At 41.8% G+C, this 19,270-nt stretch overlaps 1 protein-coding gene across 1 annotated transcript in view; it reads right to left on the bottom strand.

Annotated features, from left to right (window-relative positions):
• Window positions 1-19,270, bottom strand: part of LOC112255811 (gamma-2-syntrophin-like) — an 88,115-nt gene that overhangs the window by 65,432 nt on the left and 3,413 nt on the right. Inside the window, exons 11-13 of the mRNA XM_042326238.1 lie at window positions 16,664-16,799; window positions 11,867-12,164; window positions 356-493 (exon numbers count right to left, since the gene is read on the bottom strand). Of these exons, the coding sequence (XP_042182172.1) occupies window positions 356-493; window positions 11,867-12,164; window positions 16,664-16,799 (572 nt within the window). The remainder of the gene's footprint in view (window positions 1-355; window positions 494-11,866; window positions 12,165-16,663; window positions 16,800-19,270) is intronic.

The following is a 19,270-nucleotide window of genomic DNA, read 5'->3' as shown; positions in this document are numbered from 1 at the left end:
AAGGGTTGATGCAAAAAGCATATCAACTAAAGCTACTATACTAAGGCTAAATGTGAATCACATCTTTCATGTCCCCATTACATCCAACTAAAGCTATCGTAAGCTATACACATCAGTGTCAGGATGTGAAAAGCTTGAGTCAGCTGTGGTCTCGTCATCATCAGGGATATAAATTATTATTATTATTAATATGGGTATTAATGTGAACGGAACTGAAATCATTTCTTGTCAATGAACAATGAGTAACAGGAGCACAAATACCAGTTTGAGTTTAAAGTGTTAGTTATGTGTGCCTGGTTAACCCATGTATGGGCAAACCCACCCCCTAATGTCAAGGTAAAGCCTCAGTACTTACATTTAATTGTGGGTCACCCCCTCTCGTGCAAACCACATCCAGCTTCTGTATGGTCAACACCTCTTTTGTCAGCTTTAGATGGACATCATAAGTATTACTGGTCTCCTTGTTATACAGCAGGGCAATTCCAGATTTTGTCTGTTGAGATAGATAGAAAAAAATACATTTTACCTGCCTGAGTTACTGTGTTGCTATAGTGACCTAGTTCTCTCACTAACAACAGGAGCTCAAAGAGCTGCTTCACAAAAAAAGGGTTTTGTAAAAAAAAAAATTACAAACTTTTTCCCCCCTCTAAAGTGTTGTGCTTTTACTTCTGTTCACATGATATCCTCCATGGATTCTTTCTACGCCTTGTTTGTCATTCCATCTCTTGCTTTTTGCCCTAATGGGCTAGAAGAAGAAAGAAAAAAACCCCCGCAAAGATGATCAAAAATGAACAGGAAGCACATTTGGCAAATTATTTAAAAAATTTGAAAATTCTAGAACTCTGTCTTTCTTAACAAAGCTCCACTCAGGTATTATCTGATTTTATCAGAGGCAATACAGATACAGTGCATTCGGGAAAGTATTCAGACCACTTGACTTTTTCCACATTTTGTTTAACTTTTTAACTTGTTACGGTTACAGCCTTATTCTAAAATGTTATTAAATGAATTGTTTCCCCTCATCAATCTACACACAATAGCCCATAATGACAAAGAGAAAACAGGTTTTTGCAGCAGGTAGCCTAGTGGTTAGAGCGTTGTGGGCCAGTAACCGAAAGGTTGCTAGATCGAATCCCTGAGCTGACAAGGTAGAAATCGGTCATTCTGCCCTTGAACAAGACAGTTAACCCACTGTTCCTAGGCTGTCATTGTAAATAAGAATTTGTTCTTAACTGACTTGCCTTAGTTAAATAATTAAAAAAAAAAAAAATACTTGACTCTATAAAAGGTACTATGTTTGATTCCTATACCGCGTTAGGAAGTAGATGGGATGTAATCTCTTGATAGCACAAATGTTTGATCCATGCCTCTTTTAAAGTTGTAGAGGAGGGTCCCATTCCTTTTCAAAGACAGTTTGTAATTTAGGTCATGCATTTTCCCTTGACTTCCAGAAGGAGATAACTATTATTCAAAGCGTCATGTAGCGACTAAGGGAAAACGCATCTGGACAATATACATGAGGGGACACAAGACAATAATTATATCTGGCATTCTCTCTCTAGGGGATGCAGATGGGGTGAAAAGAAAGCGTAAATTGAATCTTGGCATCTTATTAGTGCAATAAGCCAATGACTGCAAATAATATCTACCTAAATGGAGGTTTTCACTACGTTTGTCTTTGGAGTTTTTTTCCGTAGTAACGTACCACCAAACATGATGTTTAACAAGCCCGAACACAGCCACACGTTAAAAACCACAGGGAAGTGGTTCAGAGTCGTAATGACAACATTGTGGGTGAATGGGTGAGGGTTACTGAATGGACAATAAGAGCACTGCCACCATCTGTACAAATAAATAAGTATAAATTAATTTATTCATGAATAAAGTTCTCACCCCAATAGAAACAAATTTTATAATAAGAATTTGGTGGGTGTATTTGTTCTATTTCACATGTGTAGAAGTGCGTACTAATACGCATGTGTAAATTGCAATGTGTGTTCTGCATATCCCAACTCCCTCTGAGACACCCTCGGAGAGTGGAGTCAAGCCCAGGGTCACCGTTGTCCAGCGTCCCTGGAGCAATTATAATTCAGTGACTTGCTCAAGGGCACATCGGCAGGTTGTTCACATTTTCGGCATGGGGATTCGAACTAGCAACCTTTAGGTTACCGTCTCAACGCTCTTACCAAAGGCTACAATAACAAAATTATGAACTGGGAGGAAACAGAGCTGGGCAGTGAAACAAAATATACTGTACATTAAATATTCATGAATTTCAGGATTCATGGTAACACTGGTCTTATCTTGACATAGAACAAATTTAATCTGGTAAACAGACCCACACCAGTGTCACAAATGATTACAGTGTTGAATAAAGATTTCAAATCATGTATTATTTCTATGAAGTGTTTATGTAAGATGTCTTAAATGCTGATGCATTATGGGGCAGCTCATTAGGGTAAATATAGTAACACTTTATTTTACAGCCCACTGCTTAGAATGTTACTTAGAAATTAATTATTCAAATTATAATTACCTGAGAACAGCATAGTAACTACACTTCCTTTTACAAAAACCTCACCATGTTCCATCTGGTTCCAGGTAGGTAGCTGACGAATTGTTTTGAATCATTTTAATGAATTCCATCATCACAGATTACAGAATGACAATGTGGTTCACGTTTAGTGGGAAAGCCACTTAAAACAGAACTGGGGTACAGTTCATAGCAGTGAACACAGTGAACACATAAGCTTGGTTCGAATACCCATACTAACTACATACTATTAGTTCATTTTAGGATACTGTAAACAAACGGTATCCTTGCAGTTGAGTGTACTAGCGCTTCGCCTGTCTACTGGAAGTTGATGCTATTGTTATGCAACCTCTTGCTAGCTTGTTAGCATAACAAATCACTAGCCAAACCCTTCGTAAATCCAGAGTGTTGTCAGATGTAGATCCAGTGCGTTGTCAGATTGCCCGTTCATAAATGCAGAGTGTTGTCAGATGTAGATCCAGTGCGTTGTCAGATTGCCCGTTCATAAATGCAGAGTGTTGTCAGATGTAGATCCAGTGCGTTGTCAGATTGCCCGTTCATAAATCCAGAGTGTTGTCAGATGTAGATCCAGTGCGTTGTCAGATTGTCCGTTCATAAATGCAGAGTGTTTCGCTCTCAGAGCGTTTAGAGCGCACACAGGACTCTCTGGCCGAGGAGTAGATTTGATCAGAGCTTTCAACGGCAGTCAAGCACGAAAGCTAACTGGCTAACGATGGCTAGCTACTTCCACACACAAGTGAGAGAACACCTCACTCTGACTATTTTACTCGCCCTAGCAGAGCTGATTAGGCTGTTTTCATGTTATCCAACGCGTTGGTGACTGTATCTGTGCTGCTGGCAACAATTGCATTTTATGTTTGCCTATGTTTACATATTCAACGAGCATTCGTAAATTCATGAGTTATTCTGCGCGAGAGTGCTCTGAAATCGGAGTAGATCGTTGTTGAATCGCATGACTAATAACACTTAGAATGTAAATAATCAAGTCATTAAACTTTGGGTAGTTAGTTAGATAGCAGACAGTTAATATAATGCCTGGCAAGTTCAATGTATTAGTAGCCAACTAGGTAACTGCTGTAAAGGTACGTGGATCGTAAGAATAGCGTAGCTAACAGTTAAAAAATATGTATATTTAACAGTTAAGAACACATTCTTATTTTCAATGATGGCCTAGGAACAGTGGGTTATCTGCCTTGTTCAGGGGCAGAATGACAGATTTTTACCTTGTCAGTTTGAGGATTTGATCTTGCAACGTTTTGGTTACAAGTCCAATGCTCTAACCACTAGGCTATCTGCCACCCAGCAATGTCAGGCAACATAACACGTAATGTACCTTATTTGAAATTATTACATTTTTCAACATTTTCTTAACATTTGTCATAATTAATTATTAAAGCATACAAACTATTTCACATGCAGCAATGGATAGATATATTCACAAAAGAATATGGATACATGACAGGTACTGGGTGTTCTTAGTAGGTGTCGTAATCAGTGCTATTGTCAAGCTTGGTCTTCTATCTGTTTCCCTTAATGATCTCAGTCTGGAATCAAAATGAACTCAGTAGAATACAGGTGAAGTCAGTAGAATACAGGTGAACTCAGAATACAGGTGAACTCAGTGGAATACAGGTGAACTCAGTGGAATACAGGTGAACTCAGTGGAATACAGGTGAACTCAGTGGAATACAGGTGAACTCAGTGGAATACAGGTGAACTCAGTGGAACTACAGGTGAACTCAGTGGAATACAGGTGAACTCAGTGGAATACAGGTGAACTCAGTGGAATACAGGTGAACTCAGTGGAATACAGGTGAACTCAGTGGAATGCAGGTGAACTCAGTAGAATGCAGGTGAACACAGTATAATACAGGTGAACTCAGAATACAGGTGAACTCAGTAGAATACAGGTGAACTCAGAATACAGGTGAACTCAGAATACAAGTGAACTCAGTAGAACACAGGTGAACTCAGAAGAATACAGGTGAACTAAGTAGAATATAGGTGAACTAAGTAGAATACAGGTGAACTAAGTAGAATACAGGTGAACTCAGTAGAATACAGGTGAATTTAGTAGAATAAAGATGGTGTCAGTAGAATACAGATGAACTAAGAAGAATACAGGTGAACCCAGTAGAATACAGGTGTGGTAGAATGCAAATGAACTCAGTAGAATACAGGTGAACTTAGTAGAATACAGGTGAACTCAGTAGAATACAGGTGAACTCAGTAGAATACAGGTGAACTCAGTAGAATACAGGTGAACTCAGTTGAACACAGCTGAACTCAGTAGAATGCAGGTGAACACAGAATGCAGGTGAACACAGTAGAATCCAGGTGAACCCAGTAGAATACAGATGAACTAAGAAGAATACAGATTAACCCAGTAGAATACAGGTGAACTCAGATGAACACAGGTGAACTCAGATGAATACAGGTGAACTAAGTAGAATACAGGTGAACTAAGTAGAATACAGATGAACTTAGTAGAATACAGATGAACTTAGTAGAATACAGATGAACTAAGAAGAATACAGGTGAACCCAGTAGAATACAGGTGTGGTAGAATACAAATGAACTCAGTAGAATACAGGTGAACTCAGTAGGACATAGGTGAACTCAGTAGAACACAGATGAATTCGGTAGAATACAGATGAACTCGGTAGAATACAGGTGAACTCGGTAGAATACAGGTGAACTCGGTAGAATACAGGTGAACTCAGTAGAATACATTTGAACTCAGTAGAATACAGGTGAACTCAGTAGAATACAGGTGAACTCAGTAGAATACAGGTGAACTCAGTAGGATACAGGTGAACTCAGTTGAACACAGCTGAACTCAGTAGAATGCAGGTGAACACAGTAGAATCCAGGTGAACCCAGTAGAATACAGATGAACTAAGAAGAATACAGATGAACTAAGAAGAATACAGATTAACCCAGTAGAATACAGGTGAACTCAGATGAACACAGGTGAACTCAGATGAATACAGGTGAACTAAGTAGAATACAGGTGAACTAAGTAGAATACAGATGAACTTAGTAGATTTAAACCTTCCGTCTGGTTGGAGGTCAGTACAGGTTGGAGGTCATTTAAACCTTCCGTCTGGTTGGAATTTAGTAGAATACAGATGAACTAAGAAGAATACAGGTGAACCCAGTAGAATACAGGTGTGGTAGAATACAAATGAACTCAGTAGAATACAGGTGAACTCAGTAGGACATAGGTGAACTCGGTAGAACACAGATGAATTCGGTAGAATACAGGTGAACTCGGTAGAATACAGGTGAACTCGGTAGAATACAGGTGAACTCAGTAGAATACAGGTGAACTCAGTAGACTACAGATGAACTAAGAAGAATACAGATTAACCCAGTAGAATACAGGTGAACTCAGATGAACACAGGTGAACTCAGATGAATACAGGTGAACTAAGTAGAATACAGATGAACCTAGTAGAATACAGGTGAATTTAGTAGAATACAGATGAACTAAGAAGAATACAGGTGAACCCAGTAGAATACAAACCTTCCGTGGTTGGAATCATTTAAATGAACTCAGTAGAATACAGGTGAAAACCTTCCGTCGGTCTGGTTGAATTCAAACAGGTGAACTTCCGTCTGGTTGGAGGTCATTCAAACCTTCCGGTTGAATAAAGGTGATTTAAACCTTCTCTGGTTGAATCATTTGAAACCTTCCGTCTGGTTGAATACATTTAAACCTTCCGTCTGGTTGAATACAGGTGAACTTCAGTTGAGGTCATGTGAACTTCAGTCTGGTTGGACATTTAAACTCAGTAGAATAAAGGTGAACTCATTTAAATTCAGGTGGTTGGACTCATTAAATTCCGGGTTGAACTCAGTAGAATTCAGGTGAAGGTATTCAAACCTTCCCTCTGGTTGGAGGTCATTTAAACCTTCCGTCTGGTTGGAGGTCATTTAAACCTTCCGTCTGGTTGGAGGTCATTTAAACCTTCCGTCTGGTTGGAGGTCATTCAAACCTTCCGTCTGGTTGGAGGTCATTTAAACCTTCCGTCTGGTTGGAGGTCATTTAAACCTTCCGTCTGGTTGGAGGTCATTCAAACCTTCCGTCTGGTTGGAGGTCATTCAAACCTTCCGTCTGGTTGGAGGTCATTTAAACCTTCCGTCTGGTTGGAGGTCATTTAAACCTTCCGTCTGGTTGGAGGTCATTTAAACCTTCCGTCTGGTTGGAGGTCGTCTGGTTGGAGGTCATTTAAACCTTCCGTCTGGTTGGAGGTCATTTAAACCTTCCGTCTGGTTGGAGGTCATTTAAACCTTCCGTCTGGTTGGAGGTCATTTAAACCTTCCGTCTGGTTGGAGGTCATTTAAACCTTCCGTCTGGTTGGAGGTCATTTAAACCTTCCGTCTGGTTGGAGGTCATTTAAACCTTCCGTCTGGTTGGAGGTCATTCAAACCTTCCGTCTGGTTGGAGGTCATTTTCCGTCTGGTTGGACCTTCCGTCTGGTTGGAGGTCATTTAAACCTTCCGTCTGGTTGGAGGTCATTTAAACCTTCCGTCTGGTTGGAGGTCATTCAATCCTTCCGTCTGGTTGGAGGTCATTCAAACCTTCCGTCTGGTTGGAGGTCATTCAAACCTTCCGTCTGGTTGGAGGTCATTCAAACCTTCCCTCGAGGGATAATGTCAGCAAAGCGATGCTCAGTTGAGGGCCAAGCCTAATCTGTTTACACTTTTAAGGGAATATCCTAAATTGTAATACAAACTTACACCAAAAGTACACCTATTGTGATCTGTGATCATTCAGGAATTCAAGGGGAATACAATCCAGCATAATGATACACAGTAAATATAATATTAATAATAATTACACATCATCAGCAGTATGACAGCGAGGTTAAACAGGCATTATGCAAATCAGTAGAACCTGGTATGAGCAAACACTTTCGGAAATATCCCATTTTTAGAGAAGGCAACAAAAAATCATTTTGAAATGCATTGGACATCATTCAAATTCATGAGGTCTCTCTCTGCCTTAGATCAAAATGAAAATGTTGTGGGTCACTAATAACAATGCAGTGGAGGAGTTGCATTTTTTTTTTTTTTGATAAGTAAACATCTCAGGAAAGGATTTAAAATCGGTATCAGCCTAGCTGAACTTATAGGAATCATATATAGGAGAATCATTATCTGGTTGAGATTGCATCGCTTACAGCCAGTATAATAGAGAGTCAAGTTAAAAGCCACCAAGGTGGCTGTGGATATGACATTTTCCAAACAGAAACGTCAGTAAGCACTCACATGGTTTAATATTAAGCCTGATTGATTTCCTGGCTACAACTCCATCGACTTTCACACTCCACTGGGGTGTAATTATGTTCCATGCTAAGAGGAACCTCCAGGCCTAAGAGGAACCCCCCCATGTACATCACAGTTTTCATTACAGCTCAAATCAAAGGAGGTGTTTCATTAAAGAATAATAACCAAAAAGATCAGATCCTGAAGGCAGACTAGAACATGGTTTGATAGTACACATACTGCTTGGCCTCTGGCACTACAGACAGGTATGTTGAACATTGAATATACCTCACAATGGATGATCATTCCTTGGAGAATGTAACTGAAGTGATGGGACTTAATGAGCGCCAGGTTGGCCCATCCCATGATACTTAAGACTAAAACTAATTGACATGACTAGATCAGGTAGTATCTTTCCCATTCATTGGGCTTGAGCCTTATGGCTGAATCTACAGCTATAGGACGTGGAGTCATCTAAACAGAAAAGAAGAGTGTAAACATAATTCTAAAGAGTTTTAAAGGGCAGACCAGGGCAGTTTAGAGGCTCACATTGAAAAGCAATAGAACATCAAATCACATCACCACAAATAGGGGCTGTTGATCCCGTGGGAAGAAGAGGAATGGTTAAAAACCTTGAATCATTACTGAGATTCATAGCAGAAGACAATGCTTCTGTTATTCCCTTGTGTTCTTATGAATGTTTTATTGTTTAATGTTTCATACGCTACTATCTTTGTGTGTGTGTGTGTCTGAAGTTACCGCTCTACTATGTCATATCAACCTTTTAAAGCTAGAAACCATAACAAACTGCCAACCCTGCCTTTGTTTTGGTAGTGAAAAAAAAACTGACGGATGGGCCTGGAGAAATGGAACCACTCTCACATGTATAGGCAGAGCTATGGGTGCAAGGACTGACCATCTATGATATCAAAATGACATTTAATTTATACGTTTAAAAAAAATGGATGTAGGAACTGTGGATTCTCTTATATCAAAGAATCAACTTTCATCACTGCAGGTCTGTCTGATATTGTTAATTGTTTACTCCATGTGTAACTCTGTGTTGTCTGTTCACACTGCTATGCTTTATCTTGGCCAGGTCGCAGTTGCAAATGAGAACTTGTTCTCAACTAGCCTACCTGGTTTAAAAAAGGTGAAATAAATATAAATAAATTGGAGGGTTGTTTTATAAAAACAAATAAATTAGGGATATTCACTTTCATTAATGGAAGAATATAAGGGGGAATTATTAACAAGTTAAAAAAAACATGTATTGCATTGGTCATTAAGGTCACATTGGGGGGGAAGGGGGGACTGAAATATCAGATTGGTGGATTGAACCTTGATCTCAGTGGACAATGGATGCTATGTTATGATGCATAATCTAATGTGTTGTCAACAATTCAATCATATGTTTGACTAAATTAAGTATTTGTTATAATATAGTACCCTTTTCTTAGTCCACAGTACTGAGATATGAACCACCTGGTTGGCCAATTTTTGCTTTTTAGTCTTTTTACATTTTTACTATTAATTTCATATTCCTCCTCTTCAAGGTCTCTACAGTACTAGCAGGAATAGTGGAACATTAATCCCTCACCAACCGAATTCCTGCCTTTTATCCCATATCTCTGGGGACCAACTCCCGAGTTTTCTTACAGCCCTCTGACTGGGCTAAATTAGAGTACCACAGCCATGACTGAACTGCAGAAACCCAAAATAATATAAATGATTTAAATTGATGCAGGGGGCTGAGTTGACCAATCATGTTCAAGTTAAGATTGTTTTCACATCAACTTTTAAATCCACTGTCAAAACATGCTCTACCAGCAGGTTGAGAATAAGGTAAAAGGGTTCATTATGTACTTTTTAAATCACAACTTCAATCTACTTTGATCATCTTATTTACCTATAGCGTTGCATGAGGACAAATCTGCGATTATTGATAACCACAAGCCATGTAGGAACAGAAGAACTCATCCATATAGGAACGCAATGAACGCGTGAATGCAGAATAGATTGTGTTAGGTAGAATAAAAACAACTTTCTTTGAGTGCAAGCTGCATAGCAAGCTACATGATGGAATATTTATTAAAATGCTCCTACCTACTTCCTGCTTCTCAAGCATCCATGGGGGAAATGATCTACTGATGTGATATTTTTTGTTTTAAATCCTGACATTTTCTTTCCAGCAGAACTGGGGCATATCTGATTAAACAAACTAAACAAAATAGATATTTAGTAGGGTATTTTAAAAAGGCAGAGAGAGAGAGAGCCTGTACTTGCCCAAGTTGGAACCAAGAGGCTGGCTGGACGCTCTATCTGTTCTGGTAGCTGTTTCCCGGTCACATTCATTTCCCATTCAGCCGCTGGCTCTGTCCGCAGACCTCGAAGAGACTTTCATGAGTGAGTCATTTATCCAACAATAGTCAGTTAATGCCGTTTTACAACGTCCCATTCACCAAGAGGCACACGGAAGAACAGACTGACCAAACATATAGCCAGTGCGCAACGGGGTAGACTTCAAAGGTAGGCAGGCAGACTTCGCTCAACAGTGCACTGTCTAGTCGCTATGTGACATTTCCCGACGGTGTTTCTAGATCTGGTAGATAGTCACGCAATTAATGGTAACTATCTGAAAATAGATGCACAGCTCAAAATGTTAGATAGATGAATCCATAAGTGAGGTTAAAACAGCTACCGCTGCTCTTCGCTGCGTTCTGTGTCGTGATTGGTGAGGCGCACAACACACCGCCTGTATGTTGTCTCCACCTGTTGTCATTGTAAGAAATTAAATTCATTTTATATTATTAAAAAAACAATGTATACTAATGTTTTATTAAGCATGGATTTCCATGATTAAAATGGTTAGTTAGGCCTTTATGTGTCTAATCAACAGAACCTTCAGCCATACGGCTATGAGTTATTCCTCTCAATAATAAAGGGCATGATTAACATCTACATTTTGAATAAATTAACGTTGATTTTGTCATATTTCAAAGGGAGCAGTACTAGACTTCAAACGTCCAAGACTCTCTGCAACAGACCTCGAAATGTATCTTACACATTCAATCCATGATTCAAATGTATTGTTGTTTTGAAAAACATTGTTAAGAATGTATTTGGAAAGGGAGCACAACGCTGCGAATGCTCCTGAACGCTAACAATAACAGATGTAAGGGAAATATAGTTCCACGTTTTATTAGTCATATGTACAGGATACACATCCAGCGAAATGCTTACTGGTGGCAGGTTCCTTCTGGACAATGCAACAACAATAAGAAATAAGAAACGATAAGAATGAACCAGAAGTAAACGAAAGTAGAATAGAATAAACATTTTAGAGTAAATACAATACAGGAGGATATAGTTTACAATATATGCTTTGCCGTCTACAGTTTTCGGGAATAGCCTGGAGGTTAGAATATGTGTGACTCTGTAAAGGGGCTTTTCACTTCTTACACATTTCCGTCACCCTCAAATGGAAAAAGATCGCTCTTCTCCAGCCTAACTGCCCATGGTATGGATCACTCTCACTGCAACCAATGTGGTACTGTTTTTAGCATGTCTCTCCTCATACTCAAGACAGTTATGTCGTCTCAGATTCCATATGTTTGATTCAGCCCTGGATTCGGAAATTGGAAGGATTCATTTGCACTTCCCGTTGGAAGCCTGTTTAAATGGTGCAAGCGAAATGTTGCAGTTTTGACAAAAATAAATCGATGCACCTGATGAGAGGAAGTACTTGAGGTGTTATTTCAATTATTGAAGCGAAAATGAAACACTGCAGTCTAACATGTCAACTCTGAAAATCTTTCCATTATTGCAAAGCATAAGATCTTTCTATGGAAGAAGAATCCTACTACGCTGGCTCTGATGCCTCTTCTCCCCCAGGAGGCTTAAAAGATTTGGCATGGGCCCTCAGATCCTCAACGTTTTATAGCTGCACAATATTGAGAGCATCTTGACTGGCTGCATCACTGCATGGTATGGCAACTGCTTGGCAAGGTGCAGTTTTTGCCATGATACCTCTCATACTGTCTGCGTCTGAGTGATGGAATCAGGGAGGACAGGCCATGGTTGGGCTGGCTGAGGTCCCTGGAGGGCAGGCATTGTGCACCCAATGGTGTGTTCGGCTGAGCGAACAACCCTCTGTAGAGCTTTGTGGTCAGTGGCGGTGGAGTTGACATACCAGGCTGTGATGCAACCCGACAGTATGCTCCCGATGGTGCGTTCGGCTGAGCGAACAACTCTCTGTAGAGCCTTGTGGTCAGTGGCGGTGGAGTTGACGTACCAGGCTGTGATACAACCCGACAGTATGCTCCCGATGGTGGATCTGTAGAACATTTTGAGAGCCCTCTTGTTGAAGGTTGAAGTGTCGCTGTCATGCCTTATTCACCATGGTGTCAATGTGGTTTGACCATTTCAGCTCTTCGGAGATGACTACGCAGAGGAACTATTCGTTTTTGACCATCTCCATGCTGGCCACATTGATGAGGATTTGGGCGTGCCCGGCCTGGTTCCTCTTGAAGTCCACAATCAGCTCCCTTTGTTTTGCTGACATTGAGGGAGAGGTTGTTTGCCTGGCACCACGCTGTCGTTGTTGGTAATCAGGCCCCTACTACTGTCGTGTCATCAGCTAACTTGATGATGGAGTTGGAACTGTGTGAGGCCACGCAGTCGTGGGTATACAGGGAGTACAGGAGGGGACTGAGGACGCACCCTTGTGGGGCCCCCATGTTGAGGATCAGTGTGGAGGAGGTAATGTTTTCTACCTTCACCACCTGAGGGCCGGCCTGTCAGGAAGTCCAGGACCCAGTTGCATAAGGAGGAGTTCAAACGCAGGGCTGTGGGCTTTATATTGAGCTTAGAGGGCACTAACGAATTGAAGGCAGAGGGCAGTCAATTAACAGCATCCTGACATATGCATTCCTTTTGTCCAGGTGGGTAAGGGCAGTGTGCAGTGCAATGGCAATGGCATCTTCCGTGGATCTGTCGGGGCATTAGGGTCGAGTGTTAGGGTCAAGTGTGTCGGGGAGAGAGGCGGTGATGTGATCTTTGACTAGCCTCTCGAAGCAAGTGAGTGCTACGGGTCGGTAGTCAATCAGGTCAGTTACTTTCCCCTTCTTGGACACTTAGGATGATAGTGGACATCTTGAAGCAGGTGGGGATAATGTCTTGAGCTAGAGAGAGAAAATGTCCGAAAACACAATGTCTGGTCCGGCTGCCTTGAAAGGGTTAACGCACTTGAATGACTTACATATGTCCTCCATGGACACCCCAAGGGGGCTCTCCTCTGCAACTCAGAGTCGTTATGCTCAAAGCGTGAGAAAAAGGTGTTTAGCTCGTCTGGTAGGGCGGCGTTGGTTTCCGCGACGTGACTGGCTTTCTTTTAGTAATCAGTAATCATTAGAAGTTCCTGCCACATATGCCTCGTGTCCGACCCACTGAATTTCTCCTCTACTTTGTCCCTATACCTGTGTCTCGGCATCTTGATCGATCTACGTAGGTTCGTAGTTGTAGTTTAACCATACTATCGACCCGAAACCTATTCCAGGGCACGTGATTAAAACTGTCTTGGAGCATGGATTCTGATTGGTCAGACCAGCGTTGTACAGACCTGACCACCAGAACTTCCCTCTGGAATCTTTGTTTGCAGGTAGGGAGGAGCAAAATGGAGTCGTGGTCAAATTTGCCAAAAGGAGGACGGGAGATGGCCTTATAAAATTGTCGAAAAGGCATATAGCAGTAGTCACGAGTTGAATGTTCGTGAGTTGGAAAGTCAATGTGTTGATAGTAATACGGGAGCACAGTCCTTAAAATACTTTTGTTAATGTCCCCCTCCGACAATGAATGCTGGCTCAAGCTACGCTGTCTCCAGTTTGTTCAGGGTCCAATGAACATCTTTGAGAGCCTTTTTGGTGCCAGCTTAAGGGGTCGGGATGTACACAGCCATGGCGATAATCCCTGAGAACTCTCTGGGAAGGTTAAAAGGACGACATTTGATGTCCAAGTATTCCAAGTTGGGAGAGCAGAAGCTTGCAAGTTTCTATATGCCCCACCCCCCTCCTATCGCACCACTTATTGGTCATGAAGCATTTGTTCTTGCCACAGAGAGCCTGCTTCATTAATTTTATTCATATTATGGTGTTTCTATGCCGAGAAAAACTGAAAACATTGATCATCTCAGCAAGGTTTTACCTGTGGTCGTGGAGCTGGGTGGAAGTGTGACTAAAAGGGAGTTTATAGAAAACATCTGCATTTGCATTTCTTTTTTCTTGTTATTTTATTAACATAAAGATGTTGATGAATAAATACTGGACTGCTGTTTTGAGTTAGGACTTTAGAGTACTTAAGCATCGAATTACATTGCAACTTGAGGGATTTTCACAACAGTAGTTGGGCTATAAAAAGTCTACTGTCCTGCTAATAGGAACCATTTGCATGATGGGCTTCACCTGCTACAGTTGTGGAAAACAAGTGTTTGAAAACCTGTTTTCAAAATGCCTCCAGTTGTCCATCACTACTGTAAATAAAAACATGGCGTCTTGTTTACATCTTGTTCATTCTTTATTGTAAACACAATGACACACATTATTGGTATCTACCTTTCCAATTACTTTTAAAGTTTGGGGATTACAAATATGTGCTTTCTTTTTAATTACACTGTTTTAGTTTGAACGTGCAGACTTTTTCTATTTAAATGATTGTTTTATGTCGGATGCTACATTTTTGACCAGTTGCAATTGTAAGTAGGCCTAATTTAAAAAAAATGCTACTTCTATCAGGCTGTTAAGCCTCAGAGCCGACCTCAGCCAGGTAAGTTATTTTAAATAGGTCTAGGCTCCGAAGAAATACTCCAATTAACCCTCTTGTTGTTTGTGAAGTCACATTAAAATGAAGATTATTGTTGAAATGAATTGCTCGACTGGTGTAGGTTTCCTCCATCTGTTGGTGTGCAACACTTGTATAACAAGTTATCTACATTTTCAGCACCAGCCGCTGTTCACCTCCTATTGATGGCGCTGCGGTTGCCACCAGTTGTTTTTTAAATTGACCCTTTATTTGTAAATGTACCCTTTTTTAAAATGTACCCATTTAACTAGGCAAGTCAGGTAAGAACAAATTCTTATTTACAACGTCGGCCTACCCCGGCCAAACCCAGATGATGTTGGGCCAATTGTATGCCGCCCCATGGCACTCCCAATCACGGTCGGATGTGATACAGCCTGGATTAGAACCAGGGACTGAAGTAAAGAATCTTGCTCCAAGATGCAGTGCCTTTGGACCAATATATATATATATATATTTATCAGAACATTAACCGTGTGTAGGTGTGTAGTGTGTAGGTAGATGTGGAAAGGTATATACAAATTGATTTGTTGCAAGTTGGGGAGGGGGTTCACACCTAGCTCAAGTTGGGGGGGGTTTCACACCTAGCTCAAGTTGGGGAGGGGTGGGGGGGGTTTCACACCTAGCTCAAGTTGAGGAGGGGGTGGGGGTTTCACACCTAGCCACCTAGCTCAAGTTGGGGGGGGTGGGGGGGGTTTCACACCTAGCTCAAGTTGAGGAGGGGGTGGGGGGTTTCACACCTAGCTCAAGTTGGGGAGGGGTGGGGGGTTCACACCTAGCTCAAGTTGGGAGGGGTGGGGGGGGTTCACACCTAGCTCAAGTTGGGGAGGGGTGGGGGTTCACACCTAGCTCGGCTATTAGACAATTCTTTAGTAAAGGTTGAATAGTCTATTGTTCAGCTAATAGCCCATCCTGCTACGCTCGTGATAAACTAATAATAATACCTTTTCCCCTTTCCACATGTTAAATATTCCAAAAGATAAAGTGTTTTTAGCCACAATACGCCCCTACCCCAAATAATACATTTGGGCACAGTCGATGGCGTGCTGGACTTCGGGCTAGAATGTTGAGGGTGCGAAACCTGCTCCTTGCTTCTTTCATTGCATTCTTATGCAGGTCTCAGAGGAAATAGCCTGGATTGTTACTCCCTTCCCGTTCCTCCCCCTCTTCCACATGTCATTCTCCGCCTGAGTGGCTCGCTTGTGGGCGTGCTGGCACGAAGTACTGTTTTTTATTCTGTATATATAAATTACAAATCAGCCTTTACTTAAATCATGTTTCTAGTCTACTGCATAGTTACAATGTGTAATCATTGATGTCCCAGGAGCAGGAGTGGTAAACACTGTTGAAGTGTATATCTGTAATATATACATGCAGACACAGCATCATTCAGAGAATGAGTTTGATACACCTGGTCTTGGATATGACTGGAAAACAACTAGCTAAATAGCGATTTTCATAAATTTACTTTATGACAAAAATATGCACAATCATTTGACTAACATATTCCTGTCAATTGTACATTTTTTGCTTGACTCATTATGACGTTATAACTACTTACATTTGTTTCCACTATAATGTTTTGTCAGACATCTTTGCTGAAGAAAGTCACCAGGGACGGGTGGCTTGCGTCAAATTCGTCATTGGAACCACTCAATATGATTGGTCATATAAAAACCTTGGGACCCAAATGCATAATGAGTGCACTATCGCCCACCTTGTGGTGGTCTGGAGCAATGACGCCGTGACGACGCTGGGTACCTCTAACTCGATTGTGGTGGTCTGGAGCAATGACGCTGTGACGACTCTGGGTACCTCTAAGTTCCCCTTGTGGTGGTCTGGAGCAATGACGCCGTGACGACGCTGGGTACCTCTAAGCTCGCAACTTTTAAAGGACTGTAGTTGAAATATTGTTTATTACTGTGTTTTTTTTTAAACAAAACATGTGTCTGTAATCCCAGCCTCTTGCCCAGACCCTCTCACCTCCTCTTGGGTTTGGCTGTGTCTGTAACCCCAGCCTCTTTCAGCAGTCTCCCTAGCAGCAGCTCTTCTTCAACAGTCTCCCCAGCAGCAGCTATCCTCTGGCTTTCACAGTAGACTGGACAAGGTCTGCCCCCTCCTGGAGAAACAGTACAACTACATAGTCACAGTACTCCACTCCACAGTGGTGTGTGTTTTTATTTTTATTTAACCAGGTAGGCTAGTTGAGAACAAGTTCTCATTTACAACTGCAACCTGGCCAAGATAAAGAAAAGCAGTTTGACACTTACAACAACACAGAGTTACACATGGAATAAACAAAACATACAGTCAATAATACAGTAGAACAAAAGAAAACAAAAAGTCTATATACAGTGAGTGTAAATGAGGTAAGATAAGGAAATAAATAGGCCATGGTGGCGAAATAATTACAATATAGCAATAAAACACTGGAATGGTAGATGTGCAGAAGATGAATGTGCAAGTAGAGATACTGGGGTGCAAAGCAGCAAGATAAATAAATAAATACAGTATGGGGATGAGGTAGATAGATGGGCTATGAACAGGTGCAGTGATCTGTGAGCTTTTCTGACAGCTGGTGCTTAAAATTAGTGATGGAGATATGAGTCTCCAGCTTCAGAGATTTTTGCAGTTTGTTCCAGTCATTGGCAGCAGAGAACTGGAAGGAAAGACGACCAAAGGAGGAATTGGCTTTGGGGGTGACCAGCGAGATATATATGCTGGAGCGCGTGCTACGGGTGGATGCTGCTATGGGGACCAGTGAGCTGAGATAAGGCGAGGCTTTACCTAGCAGAGACTTGTAGATAACCTGTAGCCAGTGGGTTTGGCGACGAGTATGAAGCGAGGGCGAACCAACGAGAGCGTACAGGTCGCAATGGTGGGTAGTGTATGGGGATTTGGTGACAAACGGATGGCACTGTGATAGACTGCATCCAGTTTGTTGAGTAGAGTGTTGGAGGCTATTTTATAGATGACATCACCGAAGTCGAGGATCAGTAGGATGGTCAGTATGTTTGGCAGCATGAGTGAAGGATGCTTTGTAGGAAGCGATATAGGAAGATATAGGGGATATAGGAAGCCAATTCTAGATTTAATTTTGGATTGGAGATGTTTAATGTGAGAGAAAGAGGGTCCAGAAGTATACAGAATGGTGTCGTCTGCGTAGAGGTGTATCAGAGAATCACCAGCAGCAAGAGCAATATCATTGATGTATACAGAGAAGAGATTCGGCCCGAGAATTGAACCCTGTGGCACCCCCATAGAGACTGCCAGAGGTCAGGACAACAGGCCCTCCGATTTGACACACTGAACTCTATCAGAGAAGTAGTTGGTACACCAGGCGAGGCAATCATTTGTGAAACCTGTCCAGTCTGCCAATAAGAATGTGGTGATTGACCGAGTCAGAAGACTTGACCGGGTCAATGAATACGGCTGCACAGTAATGTCTCTTATCGATGGCGGTTATTATGTCGTTTAGGACCTTGAGCGTGGCTGAGGTGCACCCATGACCAGCTCGGAAACCAGATTGCATAGCGGAGAAGGTACGGTGGGATTCGAAATGGTCGGTAATCTGTTTGTTAACTTGGCTTTCGAAGACCTTAGAAAGACAGGGTAGGATGGATATAGGTCTGTAGCCATTTGGGTCTAGAGTGCCACCCCCTTTGAAGAGGGGGATGATCGTGGCAGCTTTCCAATCTTTGGGAATCTCGGACGATACGAAAGAGAGGTTGAACAGGCTAGTAATAGGGGTTGCAACAATTTCGGCAGATCATTTTAGAAAGAGAGGGTCCAGATTGTCTAGCCCGGCTGATTTTTAGGGGTCCAGATTTTGTAGCTCTTTCAGAACATCAGTTATCTGGATTTGGGTAAAGGAGAAATGGTGGGGGCTTTGGTGGGTTGTTGTGGAGGGTGCCGGGCAGTTGACCAGGTTAGGGTTAGCCAGGTGGAAAACATGGCCAGCCGTAGAGAAATGCTTATTGCAATTCTCAATTATAGCTGATTTATCGGTGGTGACAGTGTTTCCAAGCCTCAGAGCAGTGGGCAGCTGGGAGGAGGTGCTCTTATTCTCCATGGACTTTACAGTGTCCTAGAACGTTTTTGAGTTAGTACTACAGGATGCAAATTTCTGTTTGAAAAAGCTAGCCTTAGCTTTCCTAACTGCCTGTGTATATTTGTTCCTAACTTCCCTGAAAAGTTGCATATCACGGGGGCTGTTTGATGCTAATGCAGGACGCCACAGGATGTTTTTGTGCTGGTCAAGAGCAGACAGGTCTGGAGTGAACCAAGGACTATATCTATTCCTAGTTCTACATTTTTTGAATGGGGCACGCTTTAAGATGGTGAGGAAGGCATTTTTAAAGAATAGCCAGGCATCATCTACTGACGGGATGAGGTCAATGTCATTCCAGGATACCCCGGCCAGGTCGATTAGAAAGGCCTGCTTGCTGAAGTGTTTTAGGGAGCGTTTGACAGCATTGAGGGGTGGTCTTGGAGTTGTATTTGGAGGGCGAGTTAGTTAGGATGACATCTATGAGGGTGCCCGTGTTTACGGATTTGGAGTTGTACCTGGTAGGTTCATTGATCATTTGT

Source organism: Oncorhynchus tshawytscha, linkage group LG08, assembly GCF_018296145.1.
Source record: "Oncorhynchus tshawytscha isolate Ot180627B linkage group LG08, Otsh_v2.0, whole genome shotgun sequence".
NCBI classification, from domain to species: domain Eukaryota; kingdom Metazoa; phylum Chordata; class Actinopteri; order Salmoniformes; family Salmonidae; genus Oncorhynchus; species Oncorhynchus tshawytscha.
This window is presented reverse-complemented; position numbering and strand designations above follow the sequence as displayed.